Consider the following 27,043-nt stretch of genomic DNA (forward strand, 5'->3'; position numbering starts at 1 on the left):
TCAAATGCAAAACTAATACAACAGCACAATCCAGAAAAATGTGTTGACGAACACTCAAAATCTCGTTTGAATTCGACTCAAAATAGATATTTTGCATCGTTATGAAATTCAGAACACAAAAACTGCACTGTTCTTCACGCAGAAACAGTGAGAGCTGTCAATTCGATCGCCACAGTCAGACTTCGATTTGTTATGAAAATATTCTTGCTCCAGCACACACACAAGAATGAAACGAACGAAGCGGAGAAGCAACAGAGGATACACGAGAGCAACAGTACACATAGCTATGATACTTGATTGTTCTTTCTGTATGCGGTTCATTCTCACATTCTTTCTTTCGTGTTTGTATATCTGCTGTACGGTCTGTGTAGAATGGAGCGAGCATAATGTGAACCGTCCGTTATTTGTTACATTTTGAATAATATGCATTGCGTTAAAATATTTCATTGGAAGGTGTCATTTTATTGGGAACCATGCACATAATCCACGTTAAATATAACACTGAAATTACCACGAAAATGGGCCAAAACGGTACATTACGCGATGGTGAAATCTACTGAAAATGGTTACATTTTTGTTCCTTGGGTATAGAAATTGGATACTATTTGTATGTCAGCTGATGCACTAATCAAAGAATCTTTCGAGACCCTTATACATCGAGCGTACATTGAATTAATATACCCAAAGAAAAAAAATAGTTTACGTTTATTAACCGACAAAGTAGAAATATTTTCGATAAAATTATTTTCGTAAGTTTCAAATCACAGACAATATTTGACAATAATGGCATTTTGTAACTGTCAGTTTATTTTCAACGCGTCTTACACTGTTTGGAATGCAATCTCTTCGGCGTAAAGTTGAAAGCCCAGTTAAAAGACAAACTTACTATCTGAATTTATTTATATGAACTGCTGAGAATATTCGTTGGTGATGTTTTGATGCGTAGCTAAATGTGGAACGTGGTACGAAAAAGCGGGACAAGTGTTGTGGTAACCTAGCTAGGATTAAAAATCCCGAAAAATTATTTTGAAGTGTCACTTCTGCGTACAACTTTTTCAATATTCACATTTAACAACGCATCGAAACACGTCCAACGGATATTATCAGCCTGATAATTTGTACTCACAAACATATCAGATTGACAGTCAATGCTGAATTGCGCATTAATCCACTAGCTACAGAGGTCCTTATGGTACTTTTAAAATGCGACAAACTTTTAAATAATATTAATATGTCTTAAAAATAAAACTTAAACATAAAAAAATGATTGTTCCGGAATTTACCGAAAGATCCTAAAAATCTATAGATTTAACGAATGTTCAGGCAGTCTTGGTGCAGAACAATTTCATGTTCATGTCATGTTATAACTGATTATAGTCACATGTTTCAAAAACATGCGCAAACGAAATATTGGACTTCGAACTTAAAATTTTAATTTGAGGCTCCAAGCCGCTCATTGCGTTTTTCCCCCTGGAACCAGTAATAATAGCTTGAATTTCATGAAATGGCGCTGTAATCAGGCGTCAACAATATTCCATCATGTAGATGAGTAATGTCCAGGAGCTTAGTCCATGTTTGTATTAAATCCGTGAAAGAAATAATCCACCTAGATATTTGCGTGTGGTCATTGGACCGTGGTCTGGATCGCCGACACATTTATTGTGCTTTGTATTTGTTGTCGGTTATCATTGTGAGAGCTTGAATAATTGCACCCGGTATCGATTGCATGTCTAGATTAATGATACAGGGATATAAATATTTATGTCACACATTCAGCGCTTAAATTAGAATAGTCTCCACATTAAATTCTCATACCCATAACGTGCTGTGTGAATCGCCATTCTTAGTCCCAATGAAATTTAATCCATTCTCTTAAACGAATTCCCTGTACGTATTTTGTTAAATGTGGAAACGTGTTCTCTTTGATGCATTTAAAAAAAAGCGATATAAGATAAAAGAAGATGCATCGCATTAGACTCAAGATCACCGCGAATGAAACACGTATAAAACATTCATGTGTGCAAAGAGGGAATATCGAATCACAGGCCCTTCCTTGCATGCATCTGATAACAAACGCTAGACTATTTGACTCAATGGTGCGTGTGAATCGAACTACAACATCAATTTATTTCACTAGTCATTAAGATCCTATTGACAGCAGCATTTCGTCGATTGCCAAGTTAAACACGGAGTATACCTAGACTTCCTCCTTTAAACTATGCAAAAGCCATTATATATCATATTTTGCAAAGAGACATTTTCAAATTCTGTGCGATCTTCACAAATTCACAGCGAATCAGATAAAATTAACGTGAATAGTAAAATGATATGATATCGGCTCACTTGATATAAATATCTTCAAAATTTGAATAATACAAGACATTTTTCCAAATATTATGCCCAAAGAAAAAATCCAGTTTTAAAATCAACAGTGACCTCAATGAAATTTCACGAGCACATGGCGAAATACATTCCTTTTCAGTTAATTGTATTTTATTTCCAAAGATAGTATGGAAAACATTGCTTGAAATTTCAAAAATATAAATATCATCAAACGTATGGATAAATCTACTGAATAAATGCACACGGTGACGATAATATGCGATTTATATTGCGCCGATGGAGCACGTTTATCACACACCAAACCACATTTGGTCTTTTTGAGCGTGTATTACCAACTGGTGTTTGCAAAGTATAAACGCACTGGCGAAGGAACAGCATGGCATAAAAAGTGTGTTATTATGACGTACGACTTTGATCACTTTGATCTCCAACTTGTTTATGGCGCGATGTATACGTTTTTGATTGAGTTGATTTTGAATCGTGGTGGAAAGGCTGTTGAAGGATGGCATGTCTTGTTAGTCTTGTTAACCACATGAAAATTTCTCAAAGATCGTATCAACTGACGCATTTTGTTCCTTTTTTTCGTACAGAATATGTCTCATTTGGCGTTGTTTGACTCTACCCATGAAATGCATGTGCGGATAAATCAAAGAGATGCTTCGCTATGTGTGAAACAAGTGTCGGATACAAACCAAATCCTGATCAACAGACACAATACAAGGCGGTCTTTCTTGTTTTCCTTCTTTCTTTCATTACATTTCAACCCAAAATTATGCGTAGGTTCTAATGTTCGTTGAACGCGAAACCAAATCACAAAGAGGACTCAAAAACCGAACCGAATACTAAGTAGAACTAACTAGTATACATCAACGCTTCTTTATATACCTTGCCAAATACAATTGGACGCATCGAATTGAGTAAACAACAGATGGCAAATGTGAGATTTAGGCACAAAGGTGTTATAAACAAAATACACTGCAGATAGTTTGACTAGGATCATGAATAATTTTTATGTTATCGTATGGATTGAGGCAATGGTAAAAAGATGATCGCGTTGCATATGTGCGACCAGCCACATTTCCTCCGGCCATTCAATCAATTTTCATTCGCTTAGTGATTTAGTGATGACGATTTAGTGATGACTTTTTAAGTTAATCAGTGCATCAGATCAAAAGGTGAATAACAGCAGGAAAACGGAGATGAGCACCAAATTAATTAAAGGATCTTTATGGGAACATTTGTAAATGGGATACAAGGAAATGAAAAGCCAACCGATAATTAAATTAAGGATGACTTTAATGTGATATGTACGAAATAGAAAAAAAGGTTAGTTTCAAACGGATATAATAAAAGCTATTACCTACTAGAAAATGACGGTTGTATATCTACAGTTATGCATCCGGGGAATGCAGTAGATATAATTCAAATCTGCAACATGCAAAAACAAATGCAGTGCTGACAATAGCAACTACAGTTTTTTGGGTCAAATATAACAGCAGAATCGGCATCAATCAAATATTATTATTTGTATATGTATTTGTTGAACTGCTCAATGCACGGTACGTTGAAAATGTCATTTTTTCAAGAAAAAGAGAGAGAGAGAATAAATCATAGAGTTTGACTGCCCAAATAGTTCAATAATATCACTGAATTAGATGCTTTTTCTTGATTCTCTCATTTCGTTATCGATTCTGATTGCCAGGTCCAGAAGGTTCAAACGAAACGAAAATTACCGCAAATAATTTATATCTAGAATGCAAAAAGCCAACTACAAATTCGGAAAAAATATACACTACAAAAAACCTAACTTCAAATTTTTTTTTTGTACCATCAAGTTATTGGAAATGTCAATTTTTTTTAATATGCCATGTTGAAAAAAAAACTTTGGGTGCGAATTCAGAAAAAAATCACTTAACCTCAATTTGTAGTACTTATTTCTGTATGTGTATTAACCGCTCAGCAATTGGTATTCGCCAATAGTTTCAGTTTTTCGTTGTGTACATATACATATACATATACCGATGAGGTAGAAGAAAGGAGCACAAGAATTCGGTATGTTTTTCTGTTTTGTGCCTTCTTATGGCAAAATCGACGAAAAGAGAGAGAACGGGCAGTAGTAGGACTTGCATTCGATGGAACGTCCAAAAAATGATTGTTGATTTTGAAGCGTGTCAATTTAAAAATGGGGAAAACTAGATGCAAGGAACTGTAACAAAAACAAGTTAGAATATATACATTCCTTCAAATGTTATACGGATATAAGCAGTACAGACAAGTTTTATAACGAATTTTGTTCCAATCATCAAACATTGTTACACTTGTCTCTACTACTTGTTTGTGAGATTTGCTTATGCTATTGATAAGGTTTTTCATTTTATGATCCAAAATGATATTCATTAATAAAATTAAAAAATTAAAATGAAAGAAAAAATGTATGTCCACTTCGATAATTGCTGCAATGATAAAAAACAATTATTTCAATTTCATTGCATTTCTACCGTCACTGGGTACTATATAACACAAGGGGGAAAATATGGGTCCGGCCTTTTTTACGTTTTTGAGCGTCTTTAGTTCAAGCGAAGGAATCTAAGCCATAGAACTGATGAAAACTACTTCAAGTTTTTAGATCTCTAGTAGCTAAAAAAATAGAAAAAATCGAGAACTAGAGAACTGAAACAGTTGGTTGTTTTAAGAAATCACATAGCGTAACGAAGTTTTTTTCATGAGTTATTCATCTCTTACATTTTGGTAATGTACATTTATTATTAGATTGATATTTTTGGGAATAAAAATGAAAATAAACTTCTTGGTGAAGCATAACATGTGTGTGGTCACCCTAGTTCGCACCACATGATTTTGTGGTGTATAGTATTATACTAAAGACCATATCGTCTCATTAGGTCCATTTTTCAATAATGACAATCATTAGTGCAATGGAAATAAACATGGAAACCGTTACGCTTCGACTGATTTGCACGACTTTAATTTGAACACTCAAGTTGAGTGACTCAACGCATCTACTTAAATAGCGTGTTCAAATGAATGTTACAGCACGAACGGCTGCAACGAAACAAAACGCTGCTCATAAGCGTAAATTTAAATTGATCCACGTTGTTTTTCATCCATCAAGTGTGCTTGTTCAATCCGAATAACGATGACAAAATTATTACCAACCAAATATTGTTCATTTAAAGACCACTAAAATTGGATAAATGCTCGTGTATGGCTTTATAGCACCAACTTTAAAAGCATTTGAAACTAGTTTATTTTTCGGTATTTTCACCCATTTACACCAATTCTGGCTTCGTTTTTATGTAGATTCACTTCGACGAGCTCTTCTATGTACGGAAGTGCTAATTCAGTAATAGTTAAAGGTTTTAGTTCAGGTAAAAGGGAGGAAGTCACATTAGCTATCATCATCATCATCGTCTCTTTGATTTATATGAAATTTGTGAAAATTCGGCAACTATAGTATGAGTCTAGGGGGAAATATCGAATTAAAATATATAGCAAATGCTCACATATATAATTTGCATCTCATCCAGTTTGTGTTAGTTTTCTTTAATTGTTAGTATACTAATGTGCATTTAAAAATTACTCGCGATATCCCGTGACCAAATCTCTTTGTATGGTACGGGTCTGGGTCTCTAGGAATGAATTTCGACAAAAAAAGTGGTTCTTGAAATCACAAAATTTAAAACTTGTTGGATGCCCGGAACAAAATTTGCCCTAAATGTCAAATCAGTACAATTGAGAGATGAACGCACCCCAAGGGTTTTATGGTTTATAAATGATACATTGATAGAAGTTATTTGTACACATTAAATTGGTTTTTTTCTTCAATTTACTGGCAGTAGGTTAATGCAGGGAAGAAGTTGCATCGCAAAGTGATTTACCCCTCGACAGCTACACACATTTGATATACAACTAAATCGAAATTTGGCGACAACTGTGGCGAAAAGAAAAACAAACAACTTAAACAGTCAAGAATTTCTTGCTGGTATAATAAATCTCTTTAATATCGAGAACAAAATTTGTCGAGAAAATTAAATAAATCGGAAGTTCTCAATGATAAAACACAATGAAAGATCGCCACACACACAGTAGTTGTTTGGAATAATGATAAGAATAGCACAACTATACATGGTCACATAGTTAGTCATTGTGTGGAAAAATTTGTCACAACATCTTACTTCCCCTTCATTGTCCTTTTCGATGTCTAAACGAATGTTTATCCAAGAAAAAAATAGATACCATATTAAATTTATGGTTGCCTTGTACTTTTAATTCGATGTTGTTTTTTCTCATCTTTCTTCTTCTATCGAACACCTAACCATCTTCGGTTGCTTCACTTCGCATTGTTTATCTTATGAATAGATACCATCGCACACAGGCGGTCATTTCGAAGGTGGCTAAAATGACACCCGAAATAAACGCAGATCATTTTCTATTTTCGAAAAGTCGAAAGATTCAACAAAGGCTCCATAACGATTGATTGCTTTTTCTGAATTTGTTCACCTTTTCCTTATGAGCTATATTCGTTTAAGCAGAAGCAGCAGCTGGTGGTTTCTAGATCTTCAGATTCAATTGGATTCGATGAGATGAAGATGGAGAGAGAAAGAAAGATACTTGATTCAACACTGTGGTAATGGATCCGACCACCGACGTAAGCGCAGCTTTCATTTATCATATTGATCGCAACATTTGCCATGAGAATGTAATGATTATATTGCATTTTCTGAGAAATCGATGCATCTTCCACAATCGCTGTTTCAATGGGCCCCAAAGTAGATTTCGATTTGTTGCGGATCTCTTAAAAACAATTCCAGCAAGCCAGAAGTGTGCTTTTGCATCCATTTAATTGTTCAGAAGAAAATTTTAACAATGAAAAATTCAATCAAGTAAAAAATGCAATTAAAAATAATTTTGATTTTTTCAGCTGTGATTTCCAGAAGATCTGTAAAACTCAATGAACAATCGGTTCATGTTTACACTCAAACAATCAAAATAAAATTTAAGAGCCATTCCGAGAGCATCGAATAAAATGAAGAACAACTGTGTGCAAATATATATATAATTTAATTGGCTTAAAGGCAACCAAACGCATCGATTCATTTGGCTGCAATCACTTGGGAAAGTATTTTGTTCACTGAACAACAACACAAATAACAATTGTGTTTATTGTACTTCTTGACATGAGTATTGTAAAAAAAAGTGATCTTTTCAATTTTTGTTCATTGGAGATGCACACTAGCAGCAGATGAAAAGAAAGAGAGAGAGAAGGGAAAAAGCAAAGAGAATGCGCTCAAAAATACCATTTTCGAAGTTTTTGCTGCATGTGCTTGGGTTTTAAAGGATTTTTTTAGTTCCATGACAAAGGAATAGCTCTATTCGAAAACATTTCAATTTGAAGCAAAGACCAGAAAATATTGTTTCTACATTGCCAATACATTGACAACAAAAATGTCATCAAAACGAGTCAGAAGTGAAATGAGCTGAACGGTACAGCTAATCTATTGAATATGTCGGTATATTATTCTTCATTCTACAGATATATTCTGTTCGATTTGTTTTGCTTTTTTCATTTCCTTTTTCGTTCTGTCCACTATTTATTAGAGGCCTTTTCTTCACGTTGTATGACTGAACATCTTGATTTTTAAACATAATCGAATTGAAGTATGCAATGTGACAAATGATGATTCTGTGTGTTTCGGATCTTAGGCACAAACAATTCTTTTTCTGAACAAATCAAGCTCCCTATGATTGGATAATCATTATATTTTTTCTCCAGAATTTTCACATTTGTCTCAGTGAAGCTGTATGAAAAGAAAGCAAATTGAATAACATTTTTTTTTTATTTAATTCGTTCTGTCGCAGGTATTCACATCCTTACAATTTTTATGTTTTAGCTAAGAATGCCTTGTCAAAGGAATTTTCAAGCATTCTTTCATGCGCGACGTTGTAGGGACCGGTTGGAGTGGTTTGAACCATTCAGATATCATTTATGAGATTTTGGGTTTTCCTGTAAATATTTGCACATATTCATTTCGATTGGAAACGGATTTCAATAGGATGAGCGAAACACTTTAAATGTGACTTCCGGTCGAAGCGATGGCTTTTCAACGAGTAAATTTTTTTATTGAATAGCTTAATATACACTCTTGATTGAAATCACAATGTTACGGGGATTTCAAAAACAGACATTTCTCGAAAAGAAAACCAGCTGGAATATGCGTTGTATAGGCCACATTCATTCGATAACCTTTGTGGTGTTGCAGTCCGAAGATTTGTTAATGATTTAGTTCATTCACACAGTATTCCCATATAGTGTGGCTATGCATTGATTGTAACAAAACAAAAGGAAACAATTTGAAGAGAAGCCCAAAAGTGCTTTAAAGTAAAAAGTAGCTTCATCCCTAAAATTTAAATTTTATTTCAAACTCATAAGCAAGTTGTATTGTGGCATACTCTACAAATCAATTTCATTTGGCATACATGTGATTGAATCTGTGCAATTGACAAGATACCTCAATCTAAATTGCACAAATATCAATAGATGCGGATAATTTCAATCTTTTTGAGCTTCACAATTATTTTTGATGTGTCTAAAGTTATATGGGTTTCAAATTCGACCTTTACAATCTACGGTAACATTACCTCGTGCAATTTGTTGGTAATTTTTCATTCTTAAGACACATACATCTCGCTATTTAAGATAGCAATAGATGGAGATGAACAAAGAGCGGAATTTATGCATGACAATAATTGATGGAGAGCCCCTCGCGGTGCATATTTCTCGCGGTGCACTTCGAAATGACGACCGAAAAATTTTTTTCGGTTGAAAATGCGATTTTTTTGTCCGTCCGTGTCCGTTGACACCTATAATGTATACAAAATGCAGAGATGACCGAACGCACGCTCAGTAGCGAATTCAGCTCAGCGTTGTTTTCTGCTCCGTGCGTTTACACGCACCTTCTAGAAGTGTCAGTGCGCGCACTGGCTCAATTTTGCAATTATCTTAGGAGCTTTTAAGTCAAAATATACATTCGTATTTATGTGAATATTTCGTGAATATTGCATATAATCCGTGTATATCGTGTATATATTCACGAAAAATATTCACCATATTCACAGAATATACGCAGCATGTAAAAAATATGTGTTTACGGCAATGTCGAATCTTTGTTACCGATCGTGAATATGAGGTGTATATTTCATGAATATCGTGTATATTCCGTGAATATGGTGCATATTTTGCCAGTTTTGTGAATATTTCGTATGAATGTCATCTATGGTGTATATTTCTTGGATGGAATATACATGAAAGCCCCTAGCAATTATCATTTTTGGTGATTTTTCTGCTAAATCTAATATAAACATGACTTTTTAGAAATTATTCTTTATCGAGAAAGGCCAAATAAAAAACAAAATTTGCGTATGGCCAAACATGTAAAATAGAATGGTGAAAAAAGCAAAAACAATACAATTTCTCGGGTACGCTCTAGCGCACTTTCCGGCGCACTTTAGAAAAAACTACTCGTGTCGTGTTACAAGCCTTGAGCATGTTTGACGCACGCAAATTCAGATGCGGTGCGACCGCTGCTCAGTCACTCGGTGCGCTTCAGTCATCTCTGAATTTTCAAAGTCATTTTGTCAAAATGTAGTGTTTATACATTTCTTGAGCATTTTCAGGTTAAATTTAGTGTTGAATAAAAAAACTTACTGAAATTGATCCTGATGAAATTTTTGAACACACAATTTAGCCGCCCTATGTTCATTGGCCTTTAAGTTATATTGGTCAGAATTTTCGGCCTGTAGTTTCGTTATTGGGCTACCGCCGATGGGTTTAAGTACGGGAAAAATATATGCTCAGTTGGTGATGACGGATTCATTGTACAGTATGCTTCGCTCAGAACACTTCGTCTTATCAGTGGCGTTTGAAAGTGTGAAAATCATATTTTTTGTTTAAATAATAACCTGCTGATCGCGTTGTATTGTATCGATGCACTTTTGGCACGAAAGAAGGAAACTTTTTCACATTACTAATATAACAGAAAAGCAATAAAAAATGCCCACAAAATCTGAACAAAAAAAAATTGAACAACGCAACAATATGATCTACACATTTTAAATTAACTTCAAGAAAACAGCAGTAAGGTATCAGACAAATATGCTGAACAAGCAATGAAAGAATAAGAAGAAAATGAAGAAAAAAAAACAATTTATTTTGTCGATCATCGCCCGTTCGCCCAGAAAATTTTATTATCTTTTGGTTAAAATATGCTGTTGTAAAAGAATTGCACACGATGAAGCCAGAACAAATTAAAACAACACTACAAAAATGAATTCAAAATCGAAAACAAGAAAACATGAAAACAAAAAGAAACAGCGACGCAGAAACGAAACTGGCGAAGAAGCAGAAGGTGCGATAAAAAACAAAGCAAATAAATACGAACCAAGAGAAATTCCGATCAAGTGAGAATTCACCAAGCAAAAGAGCCGGTTCAACACGGAAAAATTCGTTGAACAATATAAATGATTACTTGCATATTTTTACAGGTCAGAAATATGATTTTCCAACCTCATGAATGCCGTTCAAAGCAACACGTTTAGTTACTTGAAGATTTTTTTCGGTTGATTTTGATGTTGAAACCAGCATAGTTGGCAATGGTATTTGTGCAGAGGGCCACAATAGCGAATGTGCCAAATGAGTGAAAACCACAACAGTTTTGAGAATATCTGCAAATACCTAAGCAATTGATAAGCTTGGGAGTGATGAACCAGAAGACCACGCGCACAAATTGGTGAGAAGACAACAATGAAATACACGTATTTGGGCTGCAGAATCAGTAGTCGGTCGTACGGACACCGTATATTCTGTATATGTGTATGCGTTAAGAGTGAGTGTGAGTGTGAGAGTGTATGAAGTGTAATATTTTTCAACTATATGAACATCGATCTTAGACAGTAACTGCTAACGGTTAAAAAACGAGAACAGACTTTTGTTCTTGCTTGCTCGTTGCGGCAAAAACAATGGTGTGAACACGCTTTAAGGTTTACAAAGTGTATTGGATGCATGTAATAATCAGCTACAGCACTGCACAAAGCCGATTATTACCTATTTGTTAAATGAATTGAATATATGGCGCATCGAAAAGAAGCGGCACAAAAAAGCAACAACGAAACGAATGATCCGAAAGGAAAATACAGCGAGAAAAAAATTTCAGTGCAGAGGAAATATGTGCAAAAAATAATACAAAATCGGTAATAAATGGTAACTAAGTGAAGAAAGGAATAATAAGAAGTGTAGAAACAAGGGGCCAGACTGGCATCATCATCGGCACTACCACTAGAACTGAAAGCAAGAGTAACAGCGATTCATGTCATGACATTCAAGCAAAATAAAACAAAAGCATGCACCTCTCATATAGAATGATGCATCTTTTCGCTCCTCGAATCATTCACCATTGCACAGTACACACAGTGAGCAGTGTGTTCGTTTAGCTGATTTCACAGCTATTGCGATTATACGCGTCGAGACGGGCTAAACCAAGCCGAACTAAGGAATGAATTGTTCGCCGGGAAAATGTAATGTCGATCGTTGAATGCAAGTAACGAGATAGCCATCGGTAAGAAAAAGGCATCATCGAAAGAAATAAACGTACAGCAGCATCGTCAGTAATGTGATGTGTGCATAAATACAATCAGAGCCATATGTGTGAGCGAGAAGAAATTTGCCAATAAATCAGGAAATGAAATAATAAATATGAAAAACGTGTGAGAGTGGAAAGCAGACCGATTTAACAGCAGCAGCACAACCGACAAAAAACAGAACTGTGCAAGCATGTTCGTCACTGCCGTACATTTGCTTCACTCCAGATATTTCTTTAACACTCTTGAGGCTAAATTGCTTATAAAATCTTATCATAATTGCCGCACACACAAACTGGCATGAACATCAAACAACAGCAACGGCCAACGAAAAAGAAAACTGAAAGAAATGAAGTAGAAAATGCATTAGAGCTTGGGAATCTGGTTGAACCTTGCTTCGAAAATTCACAAATTTATCGAATTTGTTGAAATTACTGGCTTATTACAGTTTGTAATTTATAAGTTTAATCAAGAGATCCAAATTTTGCTATTGCCCCACCACAAGACCCGAAGAGCGAGCGCAAAGTATTTCAAATAGCGCTTGATATTTTAGATACAACATATGTTCGTCTATTCATCGCATAGTCCATTTTGAAAATGAAAAACATTCCACTCACAGAAAATATTTGATTGTTCGTTTGTTTCCCAGACAAAATATATTTATTGAACTATCATTAGGATTATTATTTATCGAAATCGATGCCAATTGTTCACTATCAAACGAATAAAATTTCGCATAAGTTCTAAGAATTGTCAAAATTTGTATCAAATTAACATTTCATTCAAAATATATAAAGCTGTACAATACGGCCGCAACGGATACTATGGTAAGTGGTTGGTGAAAAGACATCTTGAATAAAACTGAATTTCTGAATTCTTTCTATATTGTAAATGATTTACGAAGCCAATTTTCATGTTCATTTTCACACATTCTTTTTAGCTGCATCATCACACTGCCATTATATGCGAAATATAAGACACAGCATGACAAGCTACAACATGAAACATATCACCATTGCAGTCGAATCCGTCTCTTACTGTGCCGGTCAACTAGTGTCGCTCTTTTCTGTGTGACTTCGGCTTTTGGCCTGCTACTTCTGTACATTTTTATTCATTTTCGGTTATTTTCTCAGTCTTTTTCGGAATTTTCTCTTTGCTTCTTTTTATCTTTTTCTCTCTGTGTGTGTCTCATCTTTTTCCATTTTTCTTCGATGCTGCCGACGGAGTTATTGCTTTCTCATTCGTACCCACATTATACTTTGACCATACGAAATTGAAGCTCGCATGGTGTTCAAGAATCTGCTTCACGCTTGATGTTACATATTATTGATTTCCTACCGATAATACATGTACATCACTGGAACATGTACATCACCCATCTAGACAAATTTTATGCTGAACCCATCAGGCGATCGATGACATTACGCTAACGCTACTCACACTTCAGGCTAAAATGTGAAAAATTTGGCAATAACAAGTAATAAACGTATCGAATACACTAGCATTTAGTGTTTACGTTTGCGGCTCAGCTAGAAAGCCGATTCTATTTATACAGCAATAATACGAAGAAACACACATTCTCCTGGGAAGCAATGCAAAAAATATCTATCAAACGAAAGAAAATAAATCTTTATCATTTCATTTTTCTTATTGTTGGTTATGCAAACATGGAATGATAAGTCCAGCCTGATCAATCAAACCGGTCCTATTGAAGTATCATTCGAATGATATTTAATTTTTTCCGTGGGCAAGTCCATATATTCACAAAAAAATCATTTGACCAATACCTAAGACAAATGGTTTTTTTTACTTGGAACTTACTTCGAAAAATTTCTTTCCTCGGTATTCACTTGTCGTCACGGGAATGGCATTAATTTGAAACACATTTCTTACACTCTGCCGGTTTGCCTTTTTAATATTTTACGCATTCACATATTCATGCAAACACGAGAATATTATTGAATATGGTATGAATGTTTAAACGAATTTCAGAATACAGTCGCAGCCCGCAACATTCATACTCTTCTTCTTCAGTTCCATGGTGGCGGGCGGTATCCTTTATTGTATCATAAAATGAAATTCGAGAAAGCAGGGAAAATGAAAAACCAATATTGGATTCAAGGCGAAGTCTTCTCATTATCATCTAATTTTGAGTGGGTCAAAAGATGTTAAAATTTGCTAAATCGTTTACCTCGACGACATGGGCTAGCACAATGTCTATGTTTGAATTTTTTGCATTCTTATTTCAAGTTCGGATTATGCAAGGTGTTTATGGATAGCCTGCAAATATTTTGGCCTTAGATCCAATGAGTGTAAGAAAACACAAGGTTGTTAATTTTTTCACCCTCTAAAATTTTCTAAATAATGGTGTTATACTAGTAGAGCCAAAATATTGGTAAAGAGAAAAATTCGCATTCAGTGATGTGATTTTATTTTTGAAAAAAAGTGAGTGACTAAACATGTTAACTAAAACACAAGGGGAAGACCCGCGATTCATCGCTCAAAAATGTAGCATTCAGTGTAGAGAGATGATTGCTTGTTTCAATGTGATAGGTGATGAAATTGCCAACACAGTGAAGCGCAAAGGTAATATATTCAGCAAATCCAAAATCGTCAAGAGTTTAGTTTGCATTGCTTTTGTCCCTATCGGAAGATCACTGGCTTAAATTATGAATGACGTTTAGCATGTAATTTCTGACAAATGCCATTTCCAACATTTGGGTAAACCTTATGACGAAAGCATTTACTTATATTTCCAAATTATACCGTATAGATGCCGTTAGAGCATTCATTGCTGAATATTTTCCATTTACAGCGCAGTTTGTTGGAAATTGCGATCAATGTGATGATAGATATTCACGCTTCCTATAACTAAAGGTATTTTGCCCCGTTTACCGCAAAACAACATCACCTCGTTTATAGTTTTTCAGTTAAATGCATGATGTTCAATATCTTATTTTCCCTCTCCGTGTCCTGATGATGAGCTTCTTGGCATTCATGCAGTCTACCAGCCAAAACGAAGGGTAAAAAAGCAAAAAAGAAACAAAAAATGAATGTTTGCAAAAATTATTGTGCATTTTAGGCACGATGTTAACGTGTTCTATACTCACACTATAAGCCACGTATTTACGTATTTTATATTCCATAAGCTATGAGTCGTTGTCTGCATTATTTTCGCACTTTTGACTTTTGCCTTTGTTTCACACTTCTATACGGTTATTATTCACATCGTCTTAAATCCCTCGATCAATTGCGCGAGCTCATCCATGAGTAAAGGTGTCAACGAACACGAACAGTTCGAAAAAAAGTCGAATTTTGTTCGTTCGTTCGTTCGTGGGCGCTTCAAAAATTGACGAACGTTCGTTCGTTTGTTCGAAAATTTTTGGATTGTTTACGAACGTTCGTTCGTTTGTTCGGAAATTTTCCACGAACAAACGAACACGAACATCGCACTGTTCGAAATTCATACAAAAATTCGAACGTTCGGAAAATTTACGAACACACGAACAATTTTCCACTGTTCGAACCTTTTCATTGATTTTCGAACGTTCGGGGAAAATTTTTCCATCTTCACAAGGAATATTTTGAGCTCAACTCAATTTAATCGTTGCAACGATTGGCCACACACTCGCACGGAGGTAAAACATTGCTGTTTGGCAATCGTTGCAACGATTACAGTGATCGATTGAGATAGCTCGGCAACGATTAAATTGAGTTGAGCTCAAAATATTCCTTGTGAAGATGGAAATATTTTCCCCGAACGTTCGAAAATCAATGAAAAGGTTCGAACAGTGGAAAATTGTTCGTGTGTTCGTAAATTTTCCGAACGTTCGAATTTTTGTATGAATTTCGAACAGTTCGATGTTCGTGTTCGTTTGTTCGTGGAAAATTCCCGAACAAACGAACGAACGTTCGTAAACAATCCAAAAATTTTCGAACAAACGAACGAACGTTCGTCAATTTTTGAAGCGCCCACGAACGAACGAACGAACAGAGTCGGTGTTCGTTGACACCTTTATCCATGAGACGCTGATTCCAAGCAAAAGTATGTTTCGATAATGCGCTTAGCCAGCTAGCAATCTATAATGTGTTTCGGTGTTGTTGCCAATAAATGATTTGCCACAATGCTTACCATGTGAATTGCATTGTAACACGGAATGAAAGTACCCAAATTTAAAAAAAATATGTGACCTATTATAAAGCCAGCATTTAACGGTGTCAATGAATAGTAACAATAGTAAACTATCCTTTGAAATGCGTTGGATCTGTACATTCTTTATTGCAGCATAAAATGTGATGGATGATTTGCTATTTTTTTTTACTAGTTTGCTAATTTTATAGCATTGAATCGTTATTGTTTCATTGATGTACATCCCTATGTATGATAAAATATTGATAGGAAGTCAGATCAAGTTCACATAATTGACTGTTTTTCGTTCTCATTTCGACTTATTCAGTGAAAGAATAAAGTATTACTAGTTTTTCATTAGTGGTTTCCCGCGGTTTATATTTTAATAAGAAAAGATGACAAAATAGTGTCTTTACGAATTGAAACCTTATCAAATTCTACAATCGAGCAAAGAGCCATAATTCTAGCTCAATTTACTCATGTGCATCTGAAAGCACTACTATTTTTATTCGGCACACAAAAAAACTACACGAAATTTTGGCATCGCTTCTCGAAAATATTATTGGCTAACGAAGTACTCGATAAGTATTTATAATTACTTGATTTGATATAAGCATAGTTCAAATTGGAATTCGAACGAATTCTTGAACATTTAAAAAAAAGATTCTTGGCATACAAACCACTTGGTCATTACGAAAATTATGATCATTACGGAAATTTTCTTTTGTTCGGAAATATTTTCTAACAAAACACTTTTTTTCATCGGTTATATCATTCGAAAAAATGTGTTTTCACGACGGAACTATCGTATCTGTTTTGTTTTTCACCACAAAGAATTTTTTTCGCTGAACTCTATCATTTGTTAATTTGTCCCTGAAAACTTTTCCTCCTTTTTCTTTGAATTTGCTCCGAAAAAATTCTAATTGAATCCACTGTGTTGCTATTTAGTTTCATGCAAGTGCTATGAGAGGTTCTAACTTTAATTTTTCAAAACTAACAACTCGACAAATTGATGCTCGTTTAATTAGACACTTAAAATAGCCACAACACCGATGAATGTCAGGGCAAGACGTAACCAAATTCCACCTATTGTAATTACATTTTTAGCTATTTATAGTTCGCGATTCATTTATCATCATCAGTTTAAAAAACACAAACAGCACGCATGCTGTGCCGCGAATACCGATTCTTCAGCAGCTTTGGGTATGTCGATTGTTCAAGAAAGAATCCAATTTGTTTGATGGACTATTGCTTTTGTTAACATTTCGATGTTATTGAAATTGAAGCGCGAAACACAAAAATGAAAACAAGCACAGCATTCATATTTATTAAACCATTTATTCTAGCATTACTCATATTCGTTGAGATAGAGCACATCACAATTCCTAATTGTCTTGATCGAAATCAAATTGAAAGAGAAGGGGAAAAATGTAATTATTCTAGACATGTTGCAATATGCGTTGTGCGTATTTCAACGTTAATCAATCGATTTTGTCTGGCAGAAAGTGCCTCAAATGAGCCGAAGTACAACTGAAAAACACACATACTTATAATAAATGGTTGAAGTAGACATCCTACCAGTGAAAAAAAAGAGGGAAAAAAACTTGATTTCGTTGAAGTTAAACACAATAATTGGTAGCCATGTTTTCATCTATCTTGATTCTAACTCACATTCAATGGCTTTTTTCTTCTTCAGTTTCTTGTAAGACGTATGTTGAAGCTAATTCTGTCGCATCATTCATCTTTTTTATTTTGTTTCACGGGTTCGATACAAATTCACGATTCCCGTACATCGTTTCGCATCTGCGGTGGATTGAATCAAATATATATTCTTCACTTCATACTTATTTACAACAACAGAGTCAAAATTTTCAATTTTTCCATTCATGTGTCGATTTTCATTGTATTAATGTATTTACCATCAAGCACAATGTAAATTGATTCCTTGTGTTCAATTCATGATGGGCGAGTTTATATGCACTAATCACTGAAAGACAGAGTGCACCGATTTCATATTTCTGTTTCCAAAGTGGTCGTAAAGAAAGTAAGTGGAGAGGAATTTTTTTTATTTGTTTTATGTTAGATCAATCGCAAACTGAAAAGTAGTGCGTGAATTTGAATGAGTGTTGATTGATAACTCCATTAAATTACGCTTATTTTATAGGGGTGACAAAATGATGATGAATAGAAGAAAAATGAATTCAAACAATTACATCATAAGTTGCATAAAAACCGCTGGAAAGCATTTGTCTTGACATAAAAGTGCAAGTTTTACGCTGTACAGCAGTATGTAACATTGATAGCTGGGAAACCTAGCGCGTAATAGAATGGTGGTTATATGATGAGTGTGCATGCAAACTAAACTTAATAAAAGGGTACTGCACAGCAAGCAATGTCATCAACCACTTATGTGAAACTGACGGTACGATCTAACGTCTCTACCGCACAAATTCAATCACTAATCGGCAATACTAATACAAAGTTTCGAAATTATGCACCGAAACTCTTGACTTGAACCTTTAATATTCGATTCAAAAAATGTTCATTGCAATTATCACTTACCCTACAAAAATTTTGCGACAACGTTTACGCAAACGTATCGCCAACCTTCCGCAATAGTTGTCACAAAATGCATGAACTGCGATCAACTTCATTCGAATTCAGCATGTTGTATTTTTAAAGGCTGCAATGGCTGATCATTCTTTTTTATAATTATTTTGAATAAGTTTTTATTTCTTATTAACAACGATTATAAATAAAACCATTTGAAATTATGTTTTCAATTCAATGAAGTTGGATACAATTCGAATTTACAGGTTTACGCAATGCGATATGTCGCAGATATGTCAGCGTAATGATTTTGCGTGAACCTGTACATTGAAAAACCTATCGCAATGCGGAATGTCGCGACATGTCGACGTAAACCTCAATGTATCGCAAAATTCTGGTAGGGTTAGCTCCCTAGAAAATGGTTAACTGTTGTGAATCAGAACAAATAATTCTTTCATTTTCCTTCAGTATAATGCATACTTTCGAACTAAAGAGATACAAGACAAATATGGGAGTCATAGTGAAACGTAAATCTTGCGGTAGTTTTATGCAAAAACTATTGTTTTTCATTGTTTAAGAAATTCCCTTGGATATTTTTTGTTCTTAAATAAAATGTATGTTTCGCTAAGGATATTATCGTACCGATTCAAAATTGAAAGAATTTGGTTGTTGCTGTAGTCGGTTGAGTGAGATTAAAAGAGTGGTGAAGACATTTCTTTAACTTGAAATAAATTTTTGAATGCGCAGCATAACCGCGTCCTATTCCAAAAGTCCCATTCCAGCCGTGTATGAATGCTTTTTGAAGTACGGTTTTGATTTTAAAACTGCATTTGGAGCTCAAGTGTTTCCAGTAATTTTGCTATATTTCATTCATTCATTCAGTCTGCGACGTTTCGTACTGTGTTCCCAATTCTTTAAACGACATCAGTCGTCATTACATAACAGAATGAAAAAAAATTCATACATGTATTTTTTTTCTATCAAAAGTTCGATGTCGATTGTCTGTATTTACTCGAATAAGACAAAGGGAAATTTTATAATAATTTGCATTAAATAGATCCACTTAATTGGATGTTATCATTAACGAACACGAGCATTTCGGTTCGTATGCGATCCGCCTGTGAATGCATATTCACAGTAATAATATGCTTGCACAATCCAAAGGCACAAGCAACGACGGGCTATAAATTATACGTTTTTGTAAGTGTTTTTTCTGTTGTTTTGAATAATTCCAAAAAGAATATCTATTTTTTCTTCATTGTGTGCTATGATCATGTCGGTATTCACCTTTAGCAATTTGAGAAATTCATCCGCCATATGACATTGAATGTTCTACTCTAGAATTGAAGAGAAAGAGCATAGAGTATACATTGAACCTCAAATTTAGAGTGGCAAAGTGCCATGTACTTCCCATTGTTTTGTCTGTTTTGAGCTCGGATACATATAGGCGGTTGGTATTCAGCAATGTAACTACCCCTACGTTCGTAAAAATTTCGGAATGGTTCGTTAAACAGCACTGACAGATGAAATGTAGTCATGTTGACTACATCGAACGGGGAAATGAACCAAGCCTCTCACACATAAACACACGCATACGCACACTTCATTTTCAGCACCACACATACGCTCCGTTACGCTTGCTAGCTGCTTTCTATTCAGCGCACAGAAAAGAGAAAATGGAAGAGTAAAAATGGAAAAAAGAGAGACTATTTTCAGATTTCTCCTCCATCGATGTTTGAATTTTGAATGCGAGTGACGAGTTACTCAGTTGATCTTGCTTCTCTGTTTCTCTTTGTTCGCTCCTTTGGCTGTAGTTGCTGAAATGTAATACGATACACACACGGCATGTAGACCATCCAGAATGAACATCAGCACAAAAAGCGACGAAAAATATATATAGGAGTAGCAGCACCATGTTGGCTCCAGTCTGATTTGAACTTTTCGAGTGTAAGCACGTATTGTTGTCGATGAAATCGTCATCGTCATCGTTTTCTTCTTCTTTTTCTGTGTACCTATAAAAAAAAGAAAACCAAGAATAGGGAAAAGACAAGAACATTTTATATTTTCCCGAATACGCGTATAAGAACTGTAATCGTATTTCTTATGTGCATATAAATACGAAATAAACGAATCGACAACAAATTGTTTACAGAAAAAATTAAGAGAAGATTCGTCTTGAAAACTTTTGTGAATTATGTGTGTTGTTGAAAAGCTGAGTGTGATTTTACATGTTATGTGCTTTGCAAAATTTGTACATCGAATTAGTTTCAAATTGAGAAATTAACACTAGTGAAACAAAATAATCGATTTGAAATTCATACGAGTTTTTTTCAATTTCCCGTTTATTCAGTGTATTTATGTTGAAATAAAACTACATATGCTGCATTCAAAATATGAAACAAATAATTGTTTGAAACAGTGCTTAGTTTGAAAAATTGGTTCACTGGTTTGCACTATTATTTTCATCTGATTTGGATTTGAAAAGAAGAAATTTAGAAGATTTACACAAAAAAAGCTAGTGTTGTGACTGGGATTCACAAGTGGTTCTAAGAATGAAGCAAACCATCGAAGGTTTGTTCACAAATCTAGTGAATATCGGATGAAATATAATGTGCATCTCGTTAAAAGATTGTTTTGTGAATGAATATAACGCGAAAGACTACTGAGATAGAATTTCTAGTGCAGAAAATAACACGAATTTGAACGACATTCGATAACAAAAACTATCCGAAAAAAAACTATTATGCAATAAAAACAAAAGAATGCTAAGAATATAAATAAATTTAAATTCGAATTTTGGTGGCATTGATTAAATACACTTTTAACCATTCACATTTCGAATGAACGGCACAACGATTCACGTTCATCTATGAAAAAGCGGAAATCATAAATCTGCTTGAGGAGACGGACACGACGGAAAAAAAACAATACTTTTGAAAACGGCATACAAAAAAGCATATAAGAAACAAGCGGATAGCACATTTGTAACATTTTCGACTTCAAACGACATGCCACAGTAATCGCGAGAAAAATTGTTGTTCGAAAGCCGAAAAAGTTACCCCCAAAAGTCCGATAGCTACCACCGACACAAGCGAAAACTGGAGAGAGATAAAAAAAAGTGAACACGAACATCAAACATATACAATCACGAAATATGTATGTGAAACAAATTGGTCCCGGTGAAACTAGAATAACCGACACAGCCATAAATTAAATGCATCTTGACCATAAATATATAAATCGAAACACCAACAGCCCGAGTATCCGACATACGGAATAAATATAAAAATCCGTTGCTGAGGCCGCATGAAAAATAGCCGCTTGGATAGCAAAAAACGAGAAAGAAGTTCAGCACCGAATACAACATTTCGGAAAATATTATCGAAATTATTATACAACTCACGAGTGCGACGAGTTGGGAAACACAACAAAAATAAAGAAAAATAAAACACCCAAACACGTAGAATCGATGAAGAAAAACAAATCGATCTTGATAATTTTAATGCCAAACACGAACATCTACTGAGCACACAGACTCACATCAAATTTTCAGAAAAACGATCCAGCAACACGAACCGCATCATCAACAAATTCCGTGTTTCCCATCGAATTCTCCAATTTTTTTCTGTCATTTCTTACTATTTTTCTATATTCTGTTCGTCATCAGTCCATTCAGAAGTTTTGATTCGTCGATGAATGGGAGAAATGTAGACATTTGAGTTTCCTCGAATTCTAAACTAGCAAAAAATTGCAACAAATAAAAATCGAAATTCATAAATTAAAATTGGAAGAAAAAACAGCAACGACGTGAATAGTAGACGTTGACTTTACGTTACATATCGCGTTCAACGGATTGCCTTTTCCGTCGTTTTATCATTGTTTGATGAATTAAGCCGACTTAAATATTTTCATATTCATCATCATGTTTTGGGTGAGACATATATTGGTACTTCTACTGGCTTCCACATTGGGAAGTGTATGTGTTCGCAGTGAAAAAAGTAAACCACAAACAATGCATTCGGCACAGAATATCGCTGGTGCTATGAAATTGGGCGCATACACGGGAACCGGTAGCAGTAGTTTAAACAGTGGGACTGGAGTCGATGCACAGCTCAAATATGACGCGCCAGACGATTGTCGATTTTTCATCAATCAAATGGAAGAGGTGTCGTTGGCATGCAATTTACGCACTATCAACAGTGAATTCGATACAACAAATTTCAGTGTAATTCCGTCAGAGCATACAATTTCGTTGACTATTTTGTGCAACGATACGATCATGGCAAAAAGTGCACTAGAACCGAGGAGTTTTCAACATTTGACTCGGCTGAGAGATCTCACCATCGACCATTGCAAATTCGCTAAATTTGGACAAGAAGTTATGCTGGGCTTGAATGATTTACGTAATTTAACTATACGCACATACAATATCAATTGGCCCGCGCTCAGCTTGGATATAGAAATTGATTCATTTGTGCACACCAAAGGTCTAGAACGATTGGATCTTAGTTTGAACAACATCTGGTCATTGCCCGAAAATCTTTTTTGCAGTTTGAGCGATTTGAATTTTTTGAATATCAGTGCTAATCGACTGCAGGACATCAATGATTTAGGATTCCGCGAAAAACCAAAGGGTGAGCAATCCAATGGAAATGTGACGAATGAATCATCAACGACAAGCAGTTCCACCAAAAACAATGCAGTTCCGGACGGTGTTCAAAGGATTAGTTCGAAACAACCGTGCATTTTGGATATTGAAACATTGGATGCATCCTATAACCACTTCGTTCTATTGCCAGCAAATGGGTTTGGCCAATTAAAACGCCTAAAGCATTTGAAATTGCACAACAACGAAATCTCCATGGTCGATGACAAAGCGCTTGGCGGTTTACGAAACCTCCAAATAGTTGATCTAAGTTCGAATAAAATCGTTGCGCTGCCATCGGAATTGTTCAAAGATCCAGCTCAGTCCATTCAGGAAGTCTACTTACAAAATAATTCAATTAGCGTGCTGTCGCCGAAATTGTTTTCAAACTTAGAGCAAATTCAGGCACTCGATTTGGCCAACAACAAATTGACCTCCGGTTGGATTGATAAAAACACATTTGCGGGTCTCATACGTTTGGTGTTGTTGAATCTGTCGAATAATAAAATAACCAATCTTGAGCCGGAAATTTTTTCGGATTTGTACACACTTCAAATCTTAAATCTTCGACACAATCAACTGGAATCAATTGCAGCTGACACATTTGCACCGATGAACAATCTACACACGCTATTGTTGTCACACAATCGAGTTAAATATTTGGACGCGTATTCGCTGAATGGATTATATGTGCTATCCTTGCTATCGCTCGACAATAATGTACTGACCGGCATTCATCCGGAGGCTTTTCGTAATTGCAGCTCACTTCAAGATTTAAATCTCAATGGCAACGAATTGAGAACCGTGCCTTTGGCATTAAAAGATATGCGTCTGCTACGCACAGTTGATTTGGGTGAAAATCAAATCGTATCGCTAGATGAGCCCGGCTTTCGTGGCATGTCCAATCTGTATGGATTGCGGTTGATCGGCAATAATTTGGAGAACATTACAAAAAATGTGTTCAAAGATTTGCCAAGTCTGCAAATTTTGAATTTGGCACGCAATAAAATTTCGTTCGTCGAATCGGGCGCATTTGAAATGACATCAAGCATTCAGGCAGTACGTCTCGACGGCAATTACCTCACCGAAATCAACGGACTCTTCGCCCACATGCCAAATTTGTTATGGCTTAATATATCTGATAATAGACTCGAGCATTTTGACTACTCGCAAATACCGTTGAGCTTGCAATGGCTCGATTTGCATAAGAATGAACTTATCGAATTAACAAATGTGTATGGTTTAGACAATCAATTGAAATTACAGACATTGGATGCAAGTTTCAATCGAATCGAAAAAGTGACACCAACATCAATACCAAACAGCATCGAGTTACTATTTTTCAATGATAATCTCATTACAACCGTCGAACCGCATACATTCATGCAAAAAACGAATTTAACCCGTGTTGATTTGTATGCAAATCAAATAACAAGTTTGGATGTGAAAGCGCTCCGCTTACAACCCGTTTCAACAGCCAAAATGCTACCCGAATTCTACATTGGCGGAAATCCCTTCATATGCGATTGCAATATCGATTGGCTACAGAAAATTAATCAGGTAAGTTTGATTCGAATGTACATGAACACACTAACAACAAACGAGAAAACAAAACACCATTTTATTGATTTTCTGTTGTGTGTTTTTTTTTAATCCTACAATTTTTCTATTTGTAAGTTTTTTTCAATTCCCTATCTGTCTCCCGTGAATTTGAGCGAAAAATAAAAGTTCTGGAAATGCTTCAATGAACTGCTAAAGAAAATTTCACATTTCATCTAAAACAATTGGAAACATCTCTAAACCGTTTGTTTTATTGCAAATGTGACTATGAATCGAGGCAATCTCGTTGCAAATGTGGGAATAGTAATTTTCAGTGCATTGATTTTATTTATTTATCGATTAACTAAAAACATAAATGAAAACTCTTGCGATGAATTCATCAAATCCCTCTTTGTATTCGGTTCACATTTGCATATCATACGGCACAAATTGGCATGCTTGTTTTTATCGATATTCTGCCAATACTGGTCACAGCTTTAAGTCGTAAAGTGATGAAAACATGTGTATACCAATGATATAATATTATATTCTTTCTGGAGAATCTTGATTAAAAGCAGATTTTTGTAATGGGCATACATATTCACATCATTTTCCCTAAGAAAAATAACAGAAACCATGAATTCAATTTCAAGTCTAGTATCAAAAAATTATAAATGAACACAAATTGCGTGAAAAATTGCATCCAATATTCTGGATGCCTAATGGAGCAGATAAATTCCACATAAATATTATGCTTATCATTCGTAGCATGAAACACTCCATTCACAATACAATTTGGTGTGGAACCGAGATTAAATTTTCTTACATAAATTCTCTCGTTTAAAAAATTTAAACGTAGATGCATCGTATCGTATCGGTGAGATGTTGTTTCGTGTCAAAAATTTAGCTTTCGACACATGGAAAGTGATAAAGAGCACTTGAGCTTCAAACCACGGTTGACTTCGCATATCTTCCAGCAAGGAGACACACTCACTAACTTTGTTCGTGTGCACAACGAATGAAGCGATGGGATGGGATGCGATACGATAAGGAACCAACATGCAACACAATATTGTACATTTTTGTGCGTAAATCAAAATAAGGAAACTACGGTAAAATAAGTCTATGACTTTAGGATAGCTACCCGGGTAGTACAACAGTCACAATAACATATTTGCTATAACAAAATAGTACTCGTTCCATTGAGTTTCATTTACGAGCTTGAACGCACTCCAAATGAAAAATCAATTGAATTTATTTACGTGTGAGTGCAATTCGAATGTATTATCAATACATACTCGTGATGGCCGATGGCGCCAGTAGTTTGACAGTTATAACTCTGTACTACAGAGCCTTCTATACTCTTCTGGGAAGTTCCAAGAAGGAAAGTATTGAACGATTTTTAATAATGCTTGAGTTCCACCCTCCCATTTTATCTAAATATTTTTTTTGTCATTTTCCAAATGATTAGATACAATTTCGTCTAGTAAATATTGTCACTTTTTTTTAACAAATTCGTCCAAATTTTTCTTCAAAAATATGATAAAATGATTTTAAAATCTGACGTTTTTTTTGTTACAAAATCGTTATGGAAATGGACGAAATCATCTAAATTCTGTGCCTTTTTAGACGATTTTGTCACATGTTGAGAGATAAAAATACATAAAAAATTTTGGAATAAAATTGTTAGATTTTTAGATGATTTTGTCCTTTTTAATACGTGTTTTGTCCATATACTTTTTTGGAGGTTTTTTGATGATTTTGTAATTTATCCCGGCATTTTGAATTTAGATGATTTTGCGAGGGGAAAATCACTCTAGAAAATTACTTTTTCGGTTCACAAATTACTTTTACTATTACTTTTTCGAAGAGAATTACAAAATACATTTTATCATAGAAAAATATATTTTTGACAAGTAATTTCTAATAGAAAAGTAATTTATCGAATAAAAAGTAATTTGTAGTAATTTTTAGTCGAAAAACTACATTCAAAATTACTTTTTGTTCAACGAATTACCTAAAATCTACTTGTCAAATAGAAATTATTTTTGAGTGATTTCCCCCTCGTGATTTTGTCAATTTTTTGGACGTTTTTGTGAGCAGCCTTTTTCAAAGGCTCTCGGCCTTTCAATGCTTCTAAGTCAGTAGAACGTCTATGCTGCTAATGACATTAACGTTTTAGGCAA

At 34.9% G+C, this 27,043-nt stretch overlaps 1 protein-coding gene across 1 annotated transcript in view; it reads left to right on the plus strand.

Moving 5' to 3' along the window:
- Window positions 1-20,597: 20,597 nt before the first annotated feature.
- The window catches only part of LOC129575193 (toll-like receptor 6), a 34,841-nt gene continuing 28,395 nt past the window's right edge, over window positions 20,598-27,043 (plus strand). The window contains exon 1 of the mRNA XM_055458214.1: window positions 20,598-24,878. Coding sequence (XP_055314189.1) covers window positions 22,596-24,878 — 2,283 coding nt within the window. The 5' untranslated portion in view covers window positions 20,598-22,595. The remainder of the gene's footprint in view (window positions 24,879-27,043) is intronic.

The sequence above is a fragment of the Sitodiplosis mosellana genome, unplaced genomic scaffold (genome assembly GCF_009176505.1).
Source record: "Sitodiplosis mosellana isolate CC-2019 unplaced genomic scaffold, AAFC_SMos_1.0 Smas_scaffold_6166, whole genome shotgun sequence".
Taxonomy (NCBI): Eukaryota; Metazoa; Arthropoda; class Insecta; order Diptera; family Cecidomyiidae; genus Sitodiplosis; species Sitodiplosis mosellana.